Genomic DNA, 24,977 nt, shown 5'->3' with positions numbered 1-24,977 from the left:
TTTGCGCACCGCTATATTAAGGGACTTGGTCTGTTTGTGATTACTATCCGTGTGCCTGACTGCTTTTCTGTTTAGAATATGGCATGGTTGATTTATTGATAGCAGACAAAACGTAGTCTAGGGAGCTCTTTAAACATTGCGTTTATCTGTTTATATAACGGAAACTGACTTCTGTATGGTGTTTACTCTATTCTTTAAATATAAGCTTAATACTTAAAGATTGGCTTTTGCTTGCAACATCCTGGGTGTAGACTTCTTTGACTTGTCTCCTGGGTCCTGGGAATGCTGGTGGTGGGATCTGCTTGCGAGTATCAATATTTTGTTGCTATTTTGATGTGGGGAATTCACCCTGGTATCCCCTGAACGTATGCGAATTGTATGTTTATTTTGTATGTGTTCCCTCGTGTGAAAGTCCTTAACTACTTTATTTTGTGGACATCATCAGAAGCTTGAAGGAGCCTATGTACTGTAGATCTTGTTTAAAAAAAAATTCTGCGCAAATCTTTGTGCTAAAGATGAATACAAACATGATACGTAAAATGCAAAGGTACCTTCAGTTTTGGGATAGACAGGGTCAGGGTTTGGGATAGACAGGCCACCTTGCCCTAAAGGGGGAGATTTGGAAAATAATTTGTTAAGGAAAGAGACAAGATGGATTTTTAACTTTAGTTACGAAATCTCCACCTGTTGGAATGACGTATTTTATTTTGATACATTTTTATAAACTGTCCTTTTTTTATTATTATTATTATTTTTTCTAAGTGCCACATCCATGTTTAATGTACTTTTCAGATTTTCGGGTGGTGTCTATATATTATATTAAATAATTTTTGTGTATTGCTTTCACTTTAATAGTCGGGAGATGCACACACTAAATAAGAAAGGGTTGGGGGAGTGCACGCACCGGACGCGTCACCAGGCGCGCGGAGGGCCATGCCGTGGGCGCCATGCCAGGAGGAGGCAACGGATCGGGTGGCACCACAGGGGCAGGTAACGCTGTGACCGCGGGAGAAAGGGAACGTGGAGGATCAAAGCAGGGGCTCAGGGAACGCATGGGTATACGGGACATGCGGGGGGAGAGAGGTAGAAGGTAAGGTAGCTGAGTGGGAAGGAGTAACAGGAGATGGGAGAGAGGGACAAGGAATCTCCTGAGTCATCATTTGTATTAATATGCAAGCCTCCACGGTCACAGGCAGAAGTTTTCGCATTAGATCATTCATCGATTGCGATACCAAATTTGTGGTATACCATCTAACCTTTGGCTGTGGGAAGCAATACGTGGGGAGGACGATAAGACATTTGAAACAAAGGATACAGGAACACACAAAATGGGTGACTTAAATCACCCAGTATCCAAACATGTGTCACAATGTCCCCAAGGTAACCTAAAGAAATTGATGTGCAGGGCATTGAAATGGTCCCACCAATAACTAGAGGTGGAAACAGGATTAATAAACTTGACTTTAGGGAAATGTTCTCGATCTTTACTTTGTGAACTAGAATGCCCAGAGTACTCAACTCAGACTGGGACCTTAGTCATTTTTTAAGATTTGAAGTTTTATTATTTTTAAATTATATACATATGTCTTTAATATATTTCTTCCCCCTCCCATCCCGCTTCCCTTCCCACCCATCCCCCTCCTCTTCTCCCCCTCTCCTCCCCCTCCCCCTCTCCCTTTTTCCATATTACTTCATGTCATATTATTTTATTTCTTTAGATTTGTATATTGCTACTGTAGTTCATGGGTCCTGCATTTCCTTACGGTCTGGTGTTTAAACACCTTGTTTCAAATAAAAGTGGATTTCCTAACTTTGTCTGATTTATGGTTATTATATCAGGATTATTTATATATATATATATGAGGAAAAGTTGTGCCAAAGTTTAATAAGTTCAGCAACTTTAAAATAAGTTGAATATTAATCTAATTTGATTATCTATATGATCTGATTGATGAATTTACATTTTAGACTTATATATAAAATCTTTCTGACATTTAACAATGAATTGTGTTTTTTAGGGTATGAATGAAATTGTTATTTCTAATTAATATATAATACTCTTACTTGAGTGAATTTATGTTCATTAATTGTTCTATTGAACTCATAGTTTTCTAGGCATTTATTATCACCCTTAATACACAATAATGTTATATAGTCTACTTTAATATTATGTGGTGTCATGTGTTGAAAGTCAATCATTCTAAATCTAACGGGTATTCCCTGTGAATACAGACGCTACTGGTGCTTATTTACCTGTGTGGACCTCAGGAGCCTAAGCCTCTGCATGGAGAGCCTGGGGTACATATATATATCACAATATCTCGTGGTGCAATGCCTCCACCTGGGAGGGATCCCGACGGAGCGGGAGGAGTCCCTCTCAGGACACAACACAATAATACTCACTAGTATAAACAGAACGGTCTTTACTGAACACATGCAAATAGATACTTATACTCTATATGAATCACAACAATACTTGCTCTCATTGAAAGTATTATCCACCATGTATCCCCACACCGTGTCCAAATGAACTATACAGGGCCCTTGGCCACTCTACCACTTAAATGTCCCCAAGTGATACCCCGCCTTTCAGGCGTGCTCCTTGCGTTGCTGTACAGTGTTGGTGCACTTGTTGAATGATACCTGCCCGAGGCTCCGGCCCCGGGTTCCGCAGACTACGACAGGGATTCCGTCCGGTCTGACGTCATCATCCGCCACCGCGTGGGGTGAATTCCGGCGTGGATAATATCACCGTAAGTCTCTGCGTCTTTGGTGATGTTCTGAGCCCAGAACCCACCTCGCAGGGCTGCGCTGCTTAGCACTGTGTCCCTGACTACCAAACAGATAATGGGGCAGAGTTCCTACTTAGGGCATGTCCCTATAGCACTACAAGTTGTTTAGGTGGCTCAGGACCTAACTGGGGCCTAGGGGGATGCTGGCCTAATGCAGTAGGTCACAGACCCCTGCACTCACCTCCTACCCCTAGCTCTTCCTGGTCCTGACTGACCTAGCGTGGGCTGAGCATGCGAAAAGTATCAATCCCCTGAGCAGGGGATTCGGGCAACCCTATTGGCTCCCTGGCGCCATTTGACCTAGCCCCTGTGCATGCTGGGGGCTGTAGTCTTCTTGGGAGCTATTCTCCCATTGGCCGCCTTGTGCGCACCTCACCTGCGCATGCGCAAACCTCTGCAATCGCCACCGGCGGCAGTGACTCACTGCGCATGCGCGAGCAAGAAGAAGATGGCGGCCTCTCTCTGCAGGAGCCGCCGGGAGTCCCCGGTGCCGCAATCACCGCCCGGCACCCGCACGCCCCCTCTGTGGGACACGAGCAGGCGCGCGCACTTGCGCCCGCTCCCTCATGCCCCCGTTACCGCCCACATCCCTTCCGATCGCCGCGGAAGTAAGTGCAGAGAAGGGGGGGGGGGGGCACAACCACCCAGAGGGGACCTGACTACATAAAGAAGCTATGCCTTTTTTATATTTTGCTTTTATTTTGTTCAGGGACAAGGTGTTGCTACTTACTACCCCCTTCATTCCAACATTAAGAAAGCAGAGGATATGGGAGAATGTGGCATCCCTTCTTCTCTTGTTAAATGTTTTTTGTTAAGTTATTTAACATTTTTGTATTCCTCTGAATACTGAGCGTGATGACCTAGCAGCACACCAGCTGTTGCATGATGACACGTATACCGGCTTTTTTTTTGCCGGGCACGCAGGGTATTTAAAAGTCGACCTTGTAGGGTGGAATGAGGTGGCCCCAGAGCCATCTCGCAAAACTATATTATGATTGGTCTATGTAGATTTTCTTTTTTCTAAAAAAGCTCCACCAAAATGCTGTTCCCTCACCCTGCCCCCCCTCCCTTTTCTTTTCTGTACCCATCCCCCCTACAACCCCCCCAGATAACCCATTCAACTATGCTATATTTCTGTATATCTCTGCTCTGATACCTAATAAAAAATTAAGTTGAAAAAAGGACCTCGAGAACGCGCAACTTGCGCAAAACATGTCGGTCTATTTGTCAAGGATCCAATAAAGCTCTTTTTTGATATATTAAGTCATCCTCCTTCTTCAATTTGGTGGTACATTGCAGTTCTTCTATTTTTGCTTCATCTACCATCGCGGACAGCATATCGGAGGACAATGACCAGGCCCTGAACACAAGGAGGGATCAAGGTACATCTGACTCTTTGCGGCAGCAGTTATCTACCTAATCTGGTGAGAGAGGAGGTTGGTGGATGTTCAGGCAGGTTATACCAGATGTACAAGGATACACAAGACAACTGGGCACCATTTATTCATTTTCCTGGATGCTGCATGCTCTGATGTAACCCGTCTTCTCCCACCCTAAGGGAAATTTACTGCCGTTACCTGGCTTGGTGCTACCTGTCTGGCTCACAGAGGCTCTGAGCATCCGCCGGTGGTAGTAGGGATTACCAGGACAGGCTTTTGGTGCTTAGTACCTTCTCTTTTCGGTGCAGCGCCTCCATTCCCCTGGGGAAACACTCTCCCTCCCTGAAGAACTGCAGTCTCAGGCAGGAGTACAAAACAGTAACTGGGGTCTTTATTGCTTCACATCAGTACACAGCAACACAATCCGTTACAGCATACATCTTCCTTAACAAGAGAGACTTCCACTGGACCCTAGATAACCCAGCAGAAGATCACATCGCAGCTTGCTGCTCTCTTTGTCCCTGGACTCAACCCCCAGGGCTTGAGGCCCCAAAGGTCTATCCCTGACTCCCACACTCCCTGGTGGAATGTGGGGTAGCTGATTCCACTCCCCTGAGGGAGGGGAAAGAATGCGAACCAGAGCCCTGGCTCCACACTTCCAACACTCCCTAAATTTAGAGCTGCAGCCCCTTTTGTACCCAGGGGAGGGTCCTAGGTCTGAGTCCGTTTTAGGGCAGTACCCAGGCCTTAGGCCCATCCCCCCTGCCACTCAAGGGAGTTGTTCACAGCAGCAGCAAGGAGCATAGATTTAACCCTAACACTGCCTGCGCTAGTACCAGGACGTACGTGTTAGATGGGGCATTAGTAGCCCACGGGATACCTGGCTACAATTTTATATTTATTTATGTGTGTGTGTTTGTGTTTCTTTTTCTAAATGCCACCACTGTTAGGTTTAATAATCCTGTGTACACGTACTGCAGGATTCAGTAAGTGGTGGATTATCTGATGGTTACTCAAACCCCACTGCTCTGCAGTCCCCTGATTGCAGCCGCTAAAATGTCATAATGTCCGAGTAGCTGTAAAGTGCTACCAACACAGGTCATGTGAAAATCATGCCATAGAAGTACAGTATTGATGGGGCAAAATGGGTCAAGTGATAAATGAAAAAGTACAAAGCACCTGATAACGAAGAATGTGTTTGAAAGCTACTTCAAATGGAAGGAGAGAGTCTCTTTCCAGCCTCCAGCTCTTTCCACCCGATAAGTGAAGTTCATTTGTAGTCATGTTGTGAATTCCACATTAAGTGACTTCACATCATCTTCTGCTTTCTGCCTTGCTAATCGCTGCTTTCCTCTGAAGAAGACAGAGAGGTTCCTCTGTTTTAGCAGCTGCAGGCACAAGTAAAATAAACTGTTTCCGTATGCCTGCATTGCTCATTTACATATTGAACTCAGTGCTGTAAAAGTTGTACAGTGACACAGAAAATCCCTTCCCCTTGTGTTTATTTACATCTCTGGATTTGCATATGAGTGCATGAAACATTCATCCGCTGCACATCATTGTCCTAAGAATTTACAGGTTAATCTAATATTTGCTGACCAAAAGCATGGAATAAAAAAAAGAACAGTGATGTCCTGTCACAATGAAAGAACATGGAAGAATGTACGTGGGCAAAAGAATAAATATGCTACCATCCGTTGATTGGTTATTAAAGCAGCAATCCCCATAATTTGATTTCCCTTTTATTGGGTACAAGTCTAAACTGGAGAGGCCCATATTACAAAGTAGTTCTATATGGCATAGACACAAGATACCTTCCAGCACAAGATGGATTAGTAAATATTGCCCAGACTCCATTAGTTTAAGACTGTGATGCTTAGAGAATGCACAGATCAGAAAAATGCCATTACTTAAAGAGAGCTTAGATGTCTGCTCAATAGATTTCTAAGGCTAAGTCCCTGCTGGCGCTGAGCGTGCTCATGCTTGGAGAGCGCTCTAAGCATGAGCGCCGGGTGTCCAGCTTGTACGTGTGCGCCGGAGAGGAGGGGGGGGATTGCGGGTAGTTCAGCGCGCGGGTAAGTATAGATTTTTTGTTTACTTACACGCTGATCGCGGCTGAGCGTGTGTGCACACGCACGAGCGCCGTGTGAGCAGGGACTTACATATATCTATATATGTAAGTCTCCTCTGCAAGCGCAGCCCGCTCAGCGCTAGCGGGGATTTAGCCTAAGGGTTTTAGGTCACTGTTTCTTAATGTTTGCTAGCAATTTCCTGTTTTCTGCCATCTAAGCTCACACAAATGCTGGTACTGTACATCAGATGTGAACAGAGATGTGACCACTTGCCTTTTTTCCGTTTGCTATTTTTGTTTGTTGTTGAGCAGGGGTGGTGGATTATGCACATTTTGTTTCTAAATTTGGGGGGAAAAGGCAAAATGTTGGCTTTTTAACCAAATTGTTCCTTAATTGCATGCACACAATTTGACCTGCACATTAATCATGTGACCACCACAATTTTTATTTTTGAAAACTTTGCATTTTTTTTCGCAATTGTTTTTTGCAAAAGAATGTACATTTCACAGAGTCTCTTTCGTGTATACACTGTATGTGTATATATCGGAGGCAGGAGAAAACCTGCAAAGAAATGAAATTGGAGGAGTGTAGTAATTAGCAATAGGTTAATGTTACCGTGATTGTGTCAAAAGTGAAAAAAGTCTGAAACAATGTGAGTCCAATGTTACTGGTGAGGGAGGGCAGACAAGGTGAGGGAGGGCAGACCTGTTGAGGGAGGGCAGACCTGGTGAGGGAGGGCAGACTTGGTGAGGGAGGGCAGACCTGGGGAGGGAGGGCAGACCTAATGCCAATAGGAAGTGCTGGAGCTCTTAATGTGATCTTGGAGGTCACTTGAGGTCAGTATTCTATAAGAAAGAGCGCTTCTATGGCGTAATAAAGTTTTTGTTAGGTTAAGGTTTAAAAAGTAATTAAAAGTGCACACTTACAATCGAGGTGGCTGTTCATGTGAACAAGGTATGCAGGTACTCTAACCTGTTGTTTCCGGGGAGTAGTAGTGTAATGCTCGTCTGCAGATATACTGTACTCCACCTTTTGTATAGCAGGGATGTCAACAACAGGTTAACTCTGATTCATACAATTAGCAGTGACTAATCAGATCACCTACTGCATAAGTTACCATGATTAAAAGGTTATACTACTTACATGAGATTTGGGATCGGAGTTCCCATCCACATCCAAGACTCCTGAGGAAGTGGGCGGAGCACCCACGAAACGTGTAGAGCGAGAATGTGTGGAAGCAGACCGACCTGGCAAAGACTTGACAGAACTGTGCAAACCTGCGCCGGCCGATAGCAGGGTTGAGGAGGTGACATCATCATCCACCGACTCCCGATACCGGATGGAGGGCATTCACCGACGCTGACACGCCGAGGAACACCCCCCGCAGAAGGAGACAACTCACCCTGCAGAAGAGCCTTACACTGACTTACCCTGGAAACAACAGGTTACAGTACCTGCATACCTTGTTCACAAGAACAGCCACTGCGATTGTAAGTGTGCACTTTTAATTACTTTTTAAACCTTAACTCAATAAAAATGTATTACACCATAGAAGCGTTTCTTGCACTCTTTCTTATAAAAAAAACGCAGAACCCCAGCAAGCTCTTTTTGGGAACCCCTGAGCCCCCACAAAATATATATGTATATGTGTCAAAATGGAGTGCTATTGAGCGTGGCATATGTATACAACAGACGACAGAGAAGCCCAATGCTACAGCCTACATGACAGAAATACACAGTAAAATACTTATATATTCTCTTGAAATAGGGTCATTTAGTTTAACCCTTTGGCCAAAGCGTTGTAAGCTTGCGAGCCACGACAAGGCAGACACCTGTTCGCAAGGCCTAACACTACCAGATAAAATACTAATATACCTCTATTAGGATTAAACGAAACGCGGAGAGCGAGAATGTGTGGAAGCAGACCGACCTGGCAAAGACTTGACAGAACTGTGCAAACCTGCGCCGGCCGATAGCAGGGTTGAGGAGGTGACATCATCATCCACCGACTCCCGATACCGGATGGAGGGCATTCACCGACGCTGACACGCCGAGGAACACCCCCCGCAGAAGGAGAAAACTCACCCTGCAGATAAGCCTTACACTGACTTACCCTGGAAACAACAGGTTACAGTACCTGCATACCTTGTTCACAAGAACAGACACTGCGATTGTTAGTGTGCACTTTTAGTTACTTTTTAAACCTTAACTCAATAAAAATGTATTACACCATAGAAGCGTTTCTTGAACTCTTTCTTATAGTATATATAAGCCTCAGTGTTTCTTGTCCTGTCTGCAGTACCTGTTCCCTGCTTCCTGTCCTGCAGAGGCCTGTATCAGTGCTTCCGGATACCTGCTGCATATTCTCCTTGTAGAGGCCTGCATCGTTGTTACCTGCTGCAATCTCCTGCTCCCAGTGGCCTCCACTACTCACAGCTGTACCCGGCTAGGGGGTGCTGTTTTGTGCTGACACACTGGATCCCATATTCTCTCCTGCAGAGGCCTGCATCGGTGCTTCCTGTTACCTGCTGCATATTCTCCATTGCAGAGGCCTGCATCGTTGTTCCTGATACCTGCTGCAATCTCCTGCTCCCAGTGGTCTCCACTACTCACAGCTGTACCCGGCTAGGGGGTGCTGTTTTGTGCTGACGCACTGGATCCCCCGTTCCTGTCTTCGCTGGAGCATCTTCGCTCAAGCGTCCTGTTGCCGAACCCCAGCATGGATATCGTTTACCCAGCCTTCTCCTATCCTGACCCCGGCTTGTCCACGGATTATCCTGCCTTCTCCAGTCCCGACACTGCTACGTACGACCACGGAATTCGCAACCCGGATCAGGCTTCGTGGTCTAAGGTCGGTGTATATCTATCCCCACCTCAGCCCCGCGGTCCGGTCCAGGTTTGTTGTGAGCACGTACGTTACAATAGTCAATCAACTGGTGTTAACTAAATTGATGTCACTGTATTATTTCAACAATTACCAGATACACTGCGGTAGGTTCCTGTTCCTTAAAACAAGAAATAGGAGTTTTTTTCGTTCGTAGCTCATAAATGTGTTAAACTGTTGTAATCTAATCTGAAATACTAAGAATACTATAAAGTTTGAGTTCCAAGTGTGTGTTCAAAATATCCTCCTCCTGCTGCTGAAATGCACGCCCGAAGACGAGAACACCTCTGTTTGATTGTATAATCGATAATGCATTGCTCCAGCTATTCCAACTCCTGAACTATACAAATTCGTTTTTTCTGTCCTCCTAGCGACTATCCTTTATCAGGAAACATTTTATGTAGTGTAAGAGTTTTGGACCATAATACTTGCTCTGTCTCAAGCACTTTATAACGTGCTTATCTTCTTCGCTAAACACCATTTTGTAACTATGCACTTTATGAGATCATCATGCTGAGACCAATTCCAAAGAATAGATTATCATATCATTCTTTTTTTTTTTTGTAACTTAAATTTTATTGCATTTTTCCAAACAAGTGATACAGAATACAGTATACATTACATTCATTTTTAGTGTTAATCTCCGCTATAGACAGTACCGTATGTCAGCTTGTGAGACATATCCCGGTTTTTCGGGCCCTACTCGACCGGATTGTTTTGGGTAGACTAGCAATAAAGATAATAACATAATTCACATAGTACGATTGATTCAAATTGACAAACACAAAATCAATAAAGAAAAAAAAAATAAATAATAAAAAAAAAAAAAAAAAAAGGAGGTGGGTAGGAAGGGGGTAAAGGGGTGGCGCGGTCGGAAGAGGAGCATCGACTCGTGCTAGGTCTCTTCACCGCTCCTAGTAAGGTTCTTTGTGGGTTGCGTCCTCTCCAGTTTAACACCTCTGTAGGCGTTCTGTCTATTTGTCTGTGTAGTCGTCGTGAGCTGAGTTTCCGCTCCTAAAGGAGAACGCACCTTCATCTATCACAGCCAGATTGTGTTCCTCTCAACCCCGGCGATATCCGTCTGCGCCAGCCAAGGCGTCCATACTTTGAGATAATTGGTGCCAGTGTCGTTAACTAGACTCGTCAACTTTTCCATCTGGCAGATAAACCACAATCGATTTCGAATCTTTGGAATACTTGGAATTTCGGGGCGTTTCCATAGTGCTGCTATCTCGCTCCGTGTGGCTATTGCAAAATGTGCTATTAGTTTATTGTTTGCTTTGGACAGGCCCGTTAGTGGTCTATTCAAGAGGAATAGCCATGGGTCTGGGGGAATAGTGAGGTCGAAGACTCTCTGTATCCAATGTCTAATTTCTTCCCATAGTGGGGAGATCCGCGGGCAAGACCACAGCATATGTAACAGATCGGCCGATCCTCCGCACTGCCGGGGGCATAGTGAGGAGGATCCAGGCACGAACTTGGCTAATTTCATTGGGGTGAGGTACCACCGCATTAGGACCTTATATGCGTTCTCCTTTAGTGTGGTACATATGGAGCTTTTTGCCGTGGCCATATACATAGCGTTCCACTCGTCATCTTCTAATGTCTCTCCCAGGTCTCTTTCCCATTGGGTTCTAAATGACGGTGGCTGCTGTCTAATGCTCGCGGAATCAACTACTTCCTTGTACAATTGTGATGTGAGTCCCTTTGTGTCGGTCTCTGCCAGACAGAGCTTTTCGAATGACGTCAGGGGGGGTATGGGGCAAATTTGTTATAAAATGCTCGAAGTTGGAGGTACCTAAAAAATTCTGAGTGGGGTATATCTTTTTCTTCTCTGACGTGATCAAACGTTTTAATCTTGCTATTGTAACCCTCCAGATCTTTAATTCGTATATAACCTTTATGTTTCCAAATTGATGCATCTCCCTCCAGAAGGCCAGGAGCGAACTTGGGATTGTTCCAAATTGGGGACATCGAAGAATTACTCGTTGTGAGAGAGTATTTAGTCTTATTAGCCTCCCAGATAGACAACGAGTTGGTCATTGAGGAAAGCGGCATGTTAGCAGATCGTCGTGCTGTTTTAGGTAGCCAAATCAAGTTGCGTATTTTTAAAGGAGCGCAGGCAGCACTCTCTAATTCCACCCACCGTTTTAAATGTGGACTGGATTGCCATTGAACAATTTGGCTTAATTGAGCCGCTTTGTAATATGAGAGCAGGCAGGGTACCGCTAGGCCCCCTGCTAGGACAGATCTTTTCATATTTAATTTGTTGACTCTCGTTTTTTTCCCTCCCCAGATAAATTTAGAGATTGCAGACTGAAGTGAGAGCAAATCCTTCAGTCTGAGTGGCACTGGTAACGTCTGGAAAAGGTATAGGATACGGGGGAGTAGGTTCATTTTGACGCTATGTATCCTACCTATCCAGGATATTCGTATAGAGGACCATTTATGGAGGTCAGCTATCAACGTCCGAATTAGGTTGGGGTAATTTGCATTGTAGATGTCTTTGGTGTTCTTGGCTATGTGGACTCCTAGATATTTTATGAATTTCTGTTGCCAGTGGAAGTTAAAATTCAGTTGCAATAACTTCTCTACGTGTCTAGGGAGATTGATGTTGAGGGCTTCAGATTTAGCTTGATTTATTTTAAATCCCGAAATGCTCGAGAATCTGTCCAATAAATCCAATAGGTTTGGCAAGGAGGTGAGGGGCTTTGAAATAATTAGTAGGATATCATCTGCGTACAGGGCCGCTTTATGTGTTTGAGAATATACGTTTAACCCTGAGATGTCCGGGTTGCCTCTAATTTGCGCCGCCAGTGGTTCTATACATAGAGCGAACAGGAGAGGGGATAATGGGCATCCCTGTCTCGTGCCACTCTTAATTTGAAAGGGGAGAGATGGAAAGCCCTGGTGTATTACCCTGGCGGTAGGTCCTGAGTACAGCGAGAGAATCGCTCTACTCACCTGATCCCCAAAGCCAAATGCCGCAAGCGTCTCCTTCAGGTAAGGCCAGTCTATCCTATCAAAAGCTTTTTCTGCATCCAGACTTAACAGCATACTTTGTGTGTTATTTTTAGTGGCCAATTCTACCAGATCAATAAATCGCCGGGTATTGTCCGCTGCCTGTCTGCCTTTAATGAATCCGACCTGATCTGGGTGTATAAGTCTGGGTAGGATTAGACATAATCTATTGGCCAATAGTTTAGCGTATATTTTAATATCAGTATTGATTAGGGATATGGGCCTATAACTTTTGCAGTCCAGCGGATCTTTACCTGGTTTATGGATTAATGATATAGACGCCTGTAACATCTCTCTGGGGATGGGGGCTCCTGCTAATATTGCATTGAACACGTGGAGCAACCTAGGGGCTAGTACTTTGGCAAATTTCTTATAGTATAGCCCCGAGAAGCCATCTGGCCCTGGGGCTTTTGAGGGTTTGAGTTCCTTAATGGCTTGTGACACCTCCTCTATAGTGAAATCAGCGCCCATGGCCTCTCTCTCTGCCTCTGTCAATCTCCCTAGTTTTGAGCTGGCTAAGAAATCTCTCAGCTTCTCGCTCGTTTTAGCGTTATGTGCCACTTTCTCTCCATTATATAGTGTTTCATAGAACGAACCAAATTCTTCTACTATTTTCTTAGGGTTGGCCGTGGGGGTACCTGATTTTAAGCGTATAGCTTGGATATTAAACTTCACTTGTCTGTCTCTTAACGCTCGAGCCAGCATAGTATCCGGCCTGTTCGCTTTTTCGTAAAATTTCCTCTTAGACCAACTCAGCGCGTTATCTGCCCTGGAGGTCAACAACATGTTTAGTTCAATTTTGGTATCTTTCAATTCTTGTAGGGTTTGCGGGTCTGGGTTACTCTTATGGAGTGATGTAAGGGAATGTAATCTCGATTGAAGCTTCATAATTTTTGAGTCCCTTTCCCGTTTTCTCCTAGCTGTGGTGCTAATTAGTATGCCCCTCAGCGTCGCTTTGTGAGCCTCCCATAATACAGTACAAACTGGGAATCTACAGAGCCTGTGTTTGTGTGGAAGAATTGAACTATTTCTTCCTTTATTGTCTCATAAATCTCAGGAATTTTTAGGATTGATTCGTTGAGCTTCCAGTTCGCTCCTGGTCTGCCTGTTCGGATGTGCTCGCACCTTAGCTCTATCGGTGCATGGTCAGACCATGAAATATCATGGATCCCAGCTCGGGAGACCAGAGGAACCAGTTGGCAAGAGACGAAAAAATAATCAATTCTGCTGTAGGAGCCGTGTGGGTGGGAATAGAACGTATAGTCCCTATCAGTCGGGTGTAGTTCTCTCCATATGTCAGTCAGTTGGTTGTCTTTGAGGCCCTTGCGTAAAGAGGTCCCCACTTTTTTATGTACTGTGCCCGTATTCCCTGATCTGTCTAGATTTGGTTGCATGACCATGTTGATATCCCCTGCGAGTATTACGCCGCCCCTTGCGACGGTGCGTAGAGTCCGAAAAAAGTCTTCAAAGAAGACTGCGTCCTGCTCGCAGGGGGCATAGATTGTGGCTATTGTGATGCATTGCTCCCGTATCGTGCCCACTAGTATAACAAAGCGTCCCTCTGTGTCTCTTTTAATAGTTTGGGCTACAAATGGGATTTTATTATGGAACAAGATGGCCACTCCACGTTTTTTAACCGGTGCGGAGGAAAGGTAGAACTGGGCATAGTCTTTGTCTAGGAATTTAGGCGCATTGGTCTTGCTAAAATGAGTCTCCTGTAACATTAGGACATCTGCGTGTTTTCGTTTATAGTCAGTGAAAGCTATTTTTCTCTTGGTTGGGCTATTAAAGCCCTTAACGTTATGTGATATAAGGGTTAACGCCATCACTTAATGTGTGAGAAGTGTAACAAACTAACGTTTGATGACTCACCCTGTCCACTTTGTGCCTTGTTCAACTGGCGGACGTTTTTGGTGTTACCATCCGGCAAAGTTCTTGTGTTCCGTCTAGGTCGGCATCCTCCCCGGCCGGGTGGGGAAAGGATTGGGAGGGGTAGGGAGGGAGGAGACAGTACAAGGGAAAACACATAAGGGGTAAAGCAAAATTGGAAACATAAGTTAAATCGCTTTGTAATAATGAAAAAAAATAAAAGAAAAACCAGAGCTCCCCTCGGGGTCCCCCGAGTGGGAGTCTGACGCCCAATGGGCAGGTCGGTATGCCTGACCTTCCAAAATGGCCGGCTTTCCCTTCCCGGGACCGACCCCCCTGGGACTTGTTTGAGGTCCTGATTCGTCAGGGACCTATATGAGGAACACATGTACGACATCGTGGGTGAATCCCACCGGCGCAAAACTGATAACTAACTTAACCTTAAACTGTAGCGTGATTTTTAACTTTATAACGACTTACAGCAGTACCTAAGTTATAGTGAGTGCATATCCATATATATACATGCATATACCCAGCATTTGAATGAACCCAATTATTTAATGATTTAATGAACATATTTAACATATTTAACCCCATTAACCCTATATAACATATGAACCATAAATAACATATATAACCTACAACATATACAACAGAAGCAACAGATATTCTATACCATCTAACATACATATAACATAACATACAGAGCCTCATTGAAACTTTATTGGGAAGGGCTCCGCGTCAGATGGTGACAAGTGAATTGAATCTTTCTTTACCCTCTCGTTATCCCCCCCCCATCCTCCCCCATTTTCATCTTATTCCTCCCCCCTCCTTTCATCCTCATCCTCCCCCCCCCTTCATCCTCACCCCCCCCTTTCATCTTCATCCCCCCCCTTTCATCCTCATCCCCCCCTTTCATCCTCATCCTCCCCCCCTTTCATCCTCATCCTCCCCCCCTTTCATCCTCGTCCTCCCCCCCTTTCATCCTCGTCCTCCCCCCCCTTCATCTCCCCCCTTTCATCCTCGTCCCCCCCTTTCATCCTCATCCTCCCCCTCCATCCTCCTCCCCCTCCCCTTTCATCCTCCTCCCCCTCCCCTTTCATCCTCCTCCCCCTCCCCTTTCATCCTCCTCCCCCTCCCCTTTCATCCTCCTCCCCCTCCCCTTTCATCCTCCTCCCCCCTTTCATCCTCCTCTCATCCCCCGATCTCAGCCCCCACCTCTCTGCATTCCCCCCGTGTCCCCGGCCCCTGCGCTATCGCGGACCGTCCCCCTCTGCATCTCGGGCAGAGTCTCCCTGCAATGTGCGCAGTCACGTGGGGCCGCGCCGTCCTCTCGCGAGAGAGCGGCCCCTGGCTCGTCGCCTGGCAGTGACGTCAGCGGCAAAGCCCGCGAAAACCGGAGCCGCTCCCGCCGGAGCACAGGGAGGGATAGAGGCAATATGGCTGCCCTCCAAAAGTCAGCGACGGACCCGCTCGCGACCAGGAGGGCAGCCGCAGGTCCGGGAGAGCAGCCGCAGGTCTGGAAAGGCATCCGCAAGTGCGGAAGGGCATCCGCAAGTGCGGGGGGGCACCCGCAAGTGCGGGGGGGCATCCGCAAGTGCGGGGGGGCATCCGCAGTAGGGGGGGGTAGCTGCAGTAGTGGGGTGGGGGGGGGTAGCTGCAGTAGTGGGGTGGGGGGGGGGTAGCTGCAGTAGTGGGGTGGGGGGGGGTAGCTGCAGTAGTGGGGTGGGGGGGGGGTAGCTGCAGTAGTGGGGTGGGGGGGTAGCTGCAGTAGTGGGGTGGGGGGGTAGCTGCAGTAGTGGGGTGAGGGGGGGGTAGCTGCAGTAGTGGGGTGGGGGGGTAGCTGCAGTAGTGGGGTTGGGGGTAGCTGCAGTAGTGGGGTGAGGGGGGGGGGTAGCTGCAGTAGTGGGGTGAGGGGGGGGGGTAGCTGCAGTAGTGGGGTGAGGGGGGGGGTAGCTGCAGTAGTGGGGTGAGGGGGGGGGTAGCCGCAGGAGCGGGGGGGGTAGCCGCAGGAGCGGGGGGGGGTAGTCGCAGGAGCGGGGGGGGGGTAGCTGGGTCACCGGAGGACGCGCTTACGATGCCTCCCTCCGGGTGAAGCAAGACACTGCAGCTGAAACACCCCAGCTGGAAGGTAAAACGAAAAGGCAAAATGACATGATGAAGGTTCTGAACACCAAAAGGGATCCCTTTTATATGATTATTTCTTTGCTTGAGCTTTTCCAAATTTCATGGGGTGAGAACTCAGTTATGGGCCGCTGCTGATCCCGTTGCTCCTGCCGCCAACCGCGGAGCCCCCGCTTTGCTCCATGTGGGTAGGGGTACGTCTGCGTCTCCTGCTTCTGCTCGTGGGGATGCCCGCAAGACCTCCGCCGCTCCCCCTGCGCCCAGCTTGCCGAGGAATCCCTCGCCGTCTTCCAGGCGTCTCAAGGTATGTGCTACCCCATTCCGCAGCACCATTACTGCACATGGGAATAGCCACCGGTATCTAATCTGCTGGTCCCTCAGAATTCTTGTAATGGGGGCTAGGGATTTTCTTTTGGCCAGCGTGGCAGGGGACAGGTCTTGGAACACCTGGAATCTCACTTTATCAAACTCCATATGTTTAGTGTCCCGTGATATCTTGCATACCTCTTCTTTTGTGCGGTAATGGTGGAACCTGATAACAATGTCTCTTGGGGGGTCCCCTGCCTGAGGTCTTCCTCTCAGGGCGCGATGACATCTGTCTAACAGGAGCTCACGGTCCGTCTTGTCAGGGAAGAGTTGTTCTAGCCACTTGGTGGCAAAATCCTCTGGGTCGGTGACAGTCTCAGGGACCCCCCTTAGACGGATATTACTTCTTCTGTCCCTGTTTTCAGAGTCCTCAATCTTTTCCTCTAGGAATCTGACCTGGTCCCTCAGCTTAGTTACTTGTTTCTGAGTTTGTGCCAGTGCAGTAACGGTCTCATCAGACTTAACCTCTAGGGAGTTTGTTCGCTCACCTATGGCATCCATATCTTTCCTGAGAGCCCAAAGTTCTGTTGTAAAAAATTGCTTCATTTCAGCGCAGAAAGCTTTCATATCCTTGCGCCTCATTACATCCATGTCGTCCGATGCAGCACTTGCATTTTCTCCCTCATGGCCTGTCATGGTGGGTTGTGCAGGGGATTCAGGCCTGTCTCCCTGTGCTGTCTCTCCTTTTTTGAAATAAGTAGAGACTGTCTGGGTTTTTCTTCGAACTGTTTTGTTAGAAGCCATCCTGGTATGTTTAGAGATTCTTTACTGCTGGTTGTGTTGCTGTTGTCGCGATTTTGCTGTAGTTATTGATATAACTAGTGCCGGTGGGAATGGAGCTCAGGTACTAAGCAGCCATTCACCTCCCCATCGTCACGTGACCTTGTCATCATATCATTCTTAAATGTAATAATCTACTGTGACAGATCTATAATTTCTGCAATTTTTATGAAAATGTAGTGATTTTTCTGCAAGACATGACGAAAAATAAAAGGGGTCCTGTTTTCTTTGTACACAGTGTATATTGTTGGCTCATAGAAATATATGCCATTGATCTTTATAGAGATCTGTTAGCTTTACGCTAACTACATTTATAGTGCTGTAATATGTTGCAGCTGTTTGTCTCTCAAATAGTTAAAGCAGCATACTTCTCAAGCCAAAAATGTTCTATTGTGTTTGTTGACTTTAAGAAAAAAAACTTTCTCAGAGCTTATTACTTAATATGTACAGTCACCCCCTCCCTCTATCCGGACCCTCTCTCCTCCCATCTTCGAGTTGTGACAAACATCTGGCTGGTTCTGCAGCTACTTCTAAGCAGATCCCTAAGTACAGGCACAGTTCTGGCCCCACTCATGCTGCCGCCCCACCATGGGGGGCTAAGAATATCCCCTGGGATATGCTGCCCAACAAGTCCCTACGGCAAGGGGACACACAACTCAATTCACGTCTGCAAGAAAGGGAAGCTATCTGTAGCACTGTGGACACATTCATCCAAGTCCGGAGGAAACATCTGCAGATCCCTGTTATCAGGTAAGCAGTGACCCACTGAGATACAAGGAAGACCTACAGTAGGAGTCAATATCAGCCAAAGCAGATATTTTGAGCTTTTATGTCGGCCATCGCCACCTACCACATAAACAAACTGAACTAACATGACGATAACATGTTGAGTGGGGGAAAAGTAGGTTAATCGCCACATTTTTTTAATCCTACATTTATATATACGAGGAAATGAACATGTATAATTAGTAAACATTGTAACCTAAAGGTTGAGGTGAGATTTACAGGCCTTATCTCTTTTATTATATTATGTATACTATGTACTTACATAGTTAGAGCTCATAAAGAGAGGGGTATCAATACATCTCCTATTTTATCACTGGGGATTAACAAAGACCTCTCATCAGAATCCTTTTTGTCAATTAAAGCATAAGGGCAGGTTTTGAAAAATGATTTACAAATATTTACACTATATTTTGCCAGATATTTTGTAAATAAAAGCATAGTGCATCTAGTTTTAACTTACTAACCGTAGCACTATAATTAGTTCAGCTTGGTCCTTCATAGGACTGCAGACCCCACTAGCACTGCAGTCCTATTGCAGACCCCACTAGCACTGAAGGGGTTAAGGAGTGCAGGGTAAGATACAGTGTCTCCGCTAATGACATCCCACATGCTACTGTAGTTTGTTTTTAATAGTGTATGATTGGTATAATAATTAGCCCTCAATGAAAGTGTATATTCCTCTGCAATTCCTTAGTTTCCTTTAAAAAAAAAAAGTTAAAATAACTTATTTTGGCTATATATAAGCACTATCCATCACCAAATAAACACGTTAGTGCAGCAACGAGATATATTGTATTGTAGTAACCTTGGCATGTGGGTTTTTTCTTTCCACAAGTAAACTTGGCACTGGCACTTGTTTGTCTCTTTCATTGCTGGTTGCACATGTTGTGCATTATGAGGGGCGCTCTCCTAAGTGCAAGAGCTTTGTTAACATTTTAGCAATATCATTCGAAGAACAAAGCAGCTACAGCTCAGATGTTTGTGGCTCACTTTTTTGTTTGCTCTGGTGGCTTCTAAAGCCAGTCCTTGAGCTGTCTATTTTGTGTTACTGTACAATGTGTGTAGTCATGCTTGTAATATAGTCTATGTTGTTGGTAGTTCTCCCCTTTCTACAGGTCCTTATCTCATGGCCTCAACCTGTTAGCCATTGTTCCCTCTATTCTTCACCACACCTTTTGTCTTCTCAACCCTATTGTACTCTCAAGGGTAACTGAATTTTTGTAGAGCATCTCATACTAGCCATCTGCTGGTACAGGCGGTTTGGACCATAGATCTTTTCTCCCTTTTTCTGGCACCATTTCACCCTTCAATCGGAGACAGATTGGATTGGCTTCAGTTCTAATTTCTCCCTATGTCAGTATGATAACCTATGCTAGAGTGGCACACTCATATGTGTTACCCCAGGGGATTCTTCAATAATAATGAGTACCTTTATTACTTATGGGCCATCCTAATGAGGAGGGGAAGATGTCAATATACCACCCCTAACCTACAGGGAATTATTGAGCCTGATATAGGTAAAGGACTGTGTACTGGATTATTAATCATGGATCAGAATCCCCATGTGGTCACCTCTTTGATCAATTTATGTTGAATTGGACCAGGCACTTGAGCACCCACCCAACACCTGTACACACAATATGTGCCTTTTTTGGTACGCTGAAATTGCACCAGTAGAATATACTTTATTGGCTGGACCTTTTTTGTGTCTGTCCCGACCATTCTTATGTAAAAGGGACAATTTTATGGACAGTAGATCCTTTCTTCCTTACCTATCAGACTCAATAAACCATAAGTCCCTTTTGTGTGTTTTATAGCAAAAACCAACTCTATTTAACATTCTTTGTTTTGAGTTGTTACACTTTGGTTCCAGTAAAAGTGTAATAATTTATCAGAAAACACTTACATGCGTTCAGTTCGTAAGTAGAGACAGAGGCCTGCAGGGGGGCTGAGCTTCATTTATTTGCACCTAGGGGGAGGAAATGATAAAGAGACTTTCATTAAAAAATAGCTTGTCCATTGTATTGTGCCTCAGAGGGGAAAATGAGTAGATGATCTTTTTCAGGTTTTAGATGCTTTCGGTGCCCCACTGAGACAATCCTGATGTACGGGTGAGGATATGATTAACCCTTTTCATGGCCACAACACACATTTCAGTGGGATTTACTCTACTATGTGCCAGTGCCAGTTTGAGTACCTGTTTTTTATGTATTTTTGTGAAGAAACAATTCTGATTTCTACAAATTAGACAAACCATGACAGGTCTACAAAGTTTAAAGCATTAGTTCTTTTTTTTTTTTAGATATTTATATGGTGTTGTTTCTTTTACCATTTGTTTCAAATATTGAATTTGTTTACTATGAGTACGTCAAATAACAATGCCACTTGTGAGCGCATTTGCATGTCTCAGAAAGCTCTGCAACCCTGCTTTTCAACATTATCTATTAGCATACAATGCCTTCATTGCAGCCATGAATTCTGGGTAATGATATGCAAATGAGCACTCACAGTGTGTCACTCTTTACTTCTTGTCCATTTTAACATGGGACCCCTATGAGCTTATGCCTGCCGCATTACACAGCTTTTCAGCACAGCCTGGGTTAAAGAAGTGCATCGCCAGCAAACCTACTCACAGACAGCTGTTTTGACTTTTTAGGGCTGTAATATACTGTGTGCGGCCGTGTGCGTGGGCGTGCCTGCCTGTGCGAAGGCGCGTGCACGTGCCGCACACGGTTTGTGTGTATACTGTGAGCGAGTGTATGACTGTATGTGTGTGTGTGTGTATATGTGTGTGTGTGTGTATGATGTGCATGTTTATGTGTGTGTATATATGTATGTGTATGTATGTGTATGTGTGTGCGTGTGTGTGTGTGTGTATATGTGTGTGTATGATGTGCATGTTTATGTGTGTGTATATATGTATGTGTATGTATGTGCATGTATATGTGTGTGTGTGTATATATGAATGTGTATGTATGTGTGTGTGTGTGTGTGTGTGTGTGTGTGTGTGCGTGTGTGTGTGTTTAAATAAGTTTTCAAATAAATAAATAAATCCTTTAATAATTTTTTTAATAACATTGTACACACACACACACACACACACACACACACACACACACACACACACACACACACACACATATATACATATACACACATACACACACATATACTTACATTTTCAGCAGCGGTAGCGGCGCAAATTCATTCTTTTACTCATCTTCCCCCCTGTCGGCCGGTTCGACTCTCCCTGCCGTGCGCATGCGCGGCACCATTATAGAATGGCTGACTAACCTCAGCAAACTATAACTGCCGCGCACGCCCACACTATAGAACCTGCCTTAGGTCTCATCACTGTTGACTATGAGTACATTTTGCATGCAGGCTTCCATTTTTCACTAACCAATTGCTCTGCTTTATTTATGTCTTTGCCCCACCCTCATCATGTGGGCCACATGTATGTTTACACAGGTCTATGTGGAGGTACCCTGGTTTGGCAATGAAGAGGGTTAGCTGGTTGGTCCTATGACATGTAAAGAGATCAAGGATTACTAAGAAAGCATCAGAAAGACATTTTTATGATGACATTGAGAAAATTCAATAGCTGATACGTCACTTTGTAAGTAATATGTCATACTATTCGACACTATTGTTCACTCCGCAGTGGTAGGTAGAGATGGGCGAATCCCCCCAAATCCGTTTGGAGGCGTAAAATCCACAAATGTATTTGGCCGATTTTAATCCGTGGGGTTACGCGGGGTCAAAAACCGCCGTTGGATTCAACCCGTTGCTGGATTTGTAGGATCCAATCCGCGAATTCAGCAACTCATTGGCAGATTTGAACAAATCCATCTACTGATTATGAAATCCGCGGAGCGTATTGGCAATAATAATAAAACATCCGCAAAACGCCAGTCGCCTTTTGAGATTGATCCGCTGAAATCGGCCGGATAAAGGGAACCGGCCGATCCGCTGCGGATCCAAATTTGCCCCAAAATATTCGCCCATCTCTAGTGGTAGGAAGACGATTCCATATTGTGTTTCTATTTATAGATGGCTTTGTATCATTTTGCATTATTTGGACACAGGTCCGTTTTATGACTGAATTAAAAGCCGTGTTTGGGAGAAACAGAATAGCTTGGCACACTGGCACTGTACTTTCATTTGTCTCTGTTACACTCTGTCACAATTGATCATGTGCACGGAAGGGACGCATTGTATACGATAGGATCCTTCTGTCCTGTCATATCACCCTTCATTGGGGGAGGCACTTGGTAGGATAATGATACATCCTGTCTCTGTGTTACTAGATTACATTGGTGTGTGCTAATGCTCACAATTAAAGGATACAAATGAAAGTGATGAAAAATAAAATAGCAGACGGGGCTGCAGGTCAGAATTAAAGTCGATCACATCTCATTTGTTATAATCTTTACTGACACCGACCTTTTAACTGCTCTGAGCACACATTATAATTTTATTAAATAGTGACCACCAGACACACGAGGAGTTACGGTGACAAAAACCCAGCACCGTACAGTACTGTATACTGCAAATGAAAATACCACTTGTGAGCACATTCACGTGTCTCAAACAGGTCTCCAACCCTTTATCTCTTTGCAGCCAGGGAGTCTGGGAAATGACATGCGAGTGAGCACACAGGGTCACAATGCTTCAAATCTATTTTAATATGGGGCCCTATAACTGTATGCCTGCTGTATTACACAGTTTCTCAGCACAGCCTGGGTTAAGAAGTGCATAGCCGTAACCCTATTCTCACACATAGCTCTTATGACCCTTTGGGTCTCATCAGTGTGAGGATAGTTATAATAGCTTTGCAATTTGAACCTGGGATAGGTTTTAACCACAACTTAGACAAAATATGGTGAGTTAAAATGGGACAAAACCCTCTATCATACAGCAACTTAAAAAACAACGTCTGAGCACATTCACGTCTCAGACAGGTCTGCAACCCTGATTTTCACATTATCTCTTAGCACACGGGTGTGCAAAGTGGGGGCAAAAGATTTTTAAGGGGGGTGGGGCGGTTGCAGAGGCCCCGCGCTCTTCCCCAAGGCATTTAAATTAAATGCCCCGGGGATCGCGTGAGGCCTCTACAATGGCACAGTGGGGTCATGTGACGTCACGTTACCCCGCTGAGTCATTTGACGCCATAGAAAAGGAAGGAGGGGGGAGCGGCCTGGTAAGGAGAGCAGGCAGGGGTGCGCAGGGGGGAATGTTTGCGCTCCCCTATCTTAGCATACAGTGCTTCTACTGGGGATTCTGGGAAATGACATGCACATTAGTACTTGTAAGAAGTAGTCGCGCTGCAGCAGGTTTTCTCGCTCTTCTGATGAATTTCTCGACACTAAGTTTTCTGTACATCGTTTTGTTTCTTAAAAACGTCTGCGTCTTGATATTGGATTTGACCTGGCAGAATCTCGATTTATTTGGCGTTGGAAACCAAATAAATCATTGTGGATGGGTCATAAAGTGCCTCACAAATTAGCACTGCTTAGTAAATATGGCCCTAAATATTATGAGCTTTAAATGTTTAAATTAGAAAAAAAAAGTCAGTTTAGTGATTCGGGGGTCAGAAAATCTTATACAAGTGACTTCAGCATACTGTATGTTTAGAACAGTAAATGACCCTTTAAGTGGCCACTGCAGAAACACACGTGGGGAAAAGAACAGAAACATTTTTCTTGTGTGAATTTCCATCTCTTTGGATTTGGCAGAGAGCCAGGAGCAGCAGGGATTTTTTTTTCCAGTTCTAAAAAGCTCTCTGCTTTTCCCAGTGCCTTTAACAAAACCCCAGTGCATATTAAGCCCTTCTTTGTTAGAGCTCACTATGCCTTGCACTTTTAATAAGGTTGTCTTTCTCCAATGCATGTGTCAGTGGTTTTCAACTTTTTGTTGGTGAAGGCAGGGGTGCGCAAACTTTTCCCCATACGCACCCCTGCCTGCTCTTCTCTGCAGCTCGCGCCCCAACCGTGCTCGGCCCCGGCGGGCAGGGTCGTTTGATGTCACGTTGGCATGGTAACGCGACATCAAGTGACGTCGCGGCGTCATTTGACGCCGGGTTACCAGCGTCGCTGTAAGAAAGTGCGTTATAGAGGCCTTGCGCGGTCCCCCCGGCATTTCATTTAAATGCTTTTGGGGGGAGCGCGGGACCTCTATAACTGCCATGCTCCCCCCGAAAATCTTGCGCGCCCCCAGTTTGCGCACCCCTGGGTTAAGGAACTCTATAATTATATTGTAAAAATCTGAGGAACCCCAACCCTCTCTAATAATGTTTCAGAGATCAGATGCATTATAAGGATCCCCAATTATTCTGGTTAGACCCAGGCTTATATGTAGCATGTGAGTAAATCCATGTAGCTTAACTCATCCCCTTCTCTGAGGGGAAGGTAAAAAAGATTTCCTTTGCTGAGGGAGCAGTGGAAGGAGTGTCTACTCACTTTGGCTGCTTGTTGGAAAGAGAGAGCACACTTTCTTTTGCAGACAGGAACAGGCAAGGGGGCATAGCAACATGCAGATAAGGCAGGGGGAGAGGACTAAACCAATCTCAGATATGAGCATTGGGTGGTTGCCAGGGCAACAGACTAGAGGTTATGTAAAAGGGGATTACTTGTAACAACTATGTTGCAATATACACAGCTCTGGCTGCTTCAGAGCATGGAAAACATGTAACTTTAGCTGGGGAAGCTTGAGAGCAGGAAAAATACAGAGAAATAAACAATCCTGTTCCAGGACACCAATCCTCTCTAATAGCGCGTCTGAGATCAGATGTATTGTAAATTCTTCTGTACAATTTTCAAATGACCTTTAGGGGTGCCCGGTGAACACGTGTTCCTAGGAACCCCTGTTGAAAAACAATTGGATATGTCCTTGGAAAATATCT

The 24,977-nt window shown here is 45.3% G+C and overlaps 1 protein-coding gene across 9 annotated transcripts in view; it reads left to right on the top strand.

Moving 5' to 3' along the window:
• PDE1B (phosphodiesterase 1B) overlaps positions 1-24,977 on the top strand; it is a 262,573-nt gene that overhangs the window by 130,123 nt on the left and 107,473 nt on the right. Inside the window, exon 1 of one of the 9 annotated variants that reach the window (XM_075591715.1) lies at positions 17,726-18,037. The exons of 4 other annotated variants lie outside the window; for them this stretch is intronic. In XM_075591715.1, the coding sequence (XP_075447830.1) occupies positions 17,730-18,037 (308 nt within the window). In that variant the 5' untranslated portion in view covers positions 17,726-17,729. Of the gene's footprint in view, positions 1-17,725; positions 18,038-24,977 lie in introns of those variants that run through there. 4 more of the 9 variants (XM_075591719.1, XM_075591717.1, XM_075591718.1 and 1 more) reach the window with 4 other exon arrangements.

Source organism: Ascaphus truei, chromosome 3, assembly GCF_040206685.1.
Source record: "Ascaphus truei isolate aAscTru1 chromosome 3, aAscTru1.hap1, whole genome shotgun sequence".
NCBI lineage: Eukaryota > Metazoa > Chordata > Amphibia > Anura > Ascaphidae > Ascaphus > Ascaphus truei.
Note: the sequence above shows the minus strand (reverse complement) of the source record. Positions and strands in the feature narration are given on the sequence as shown.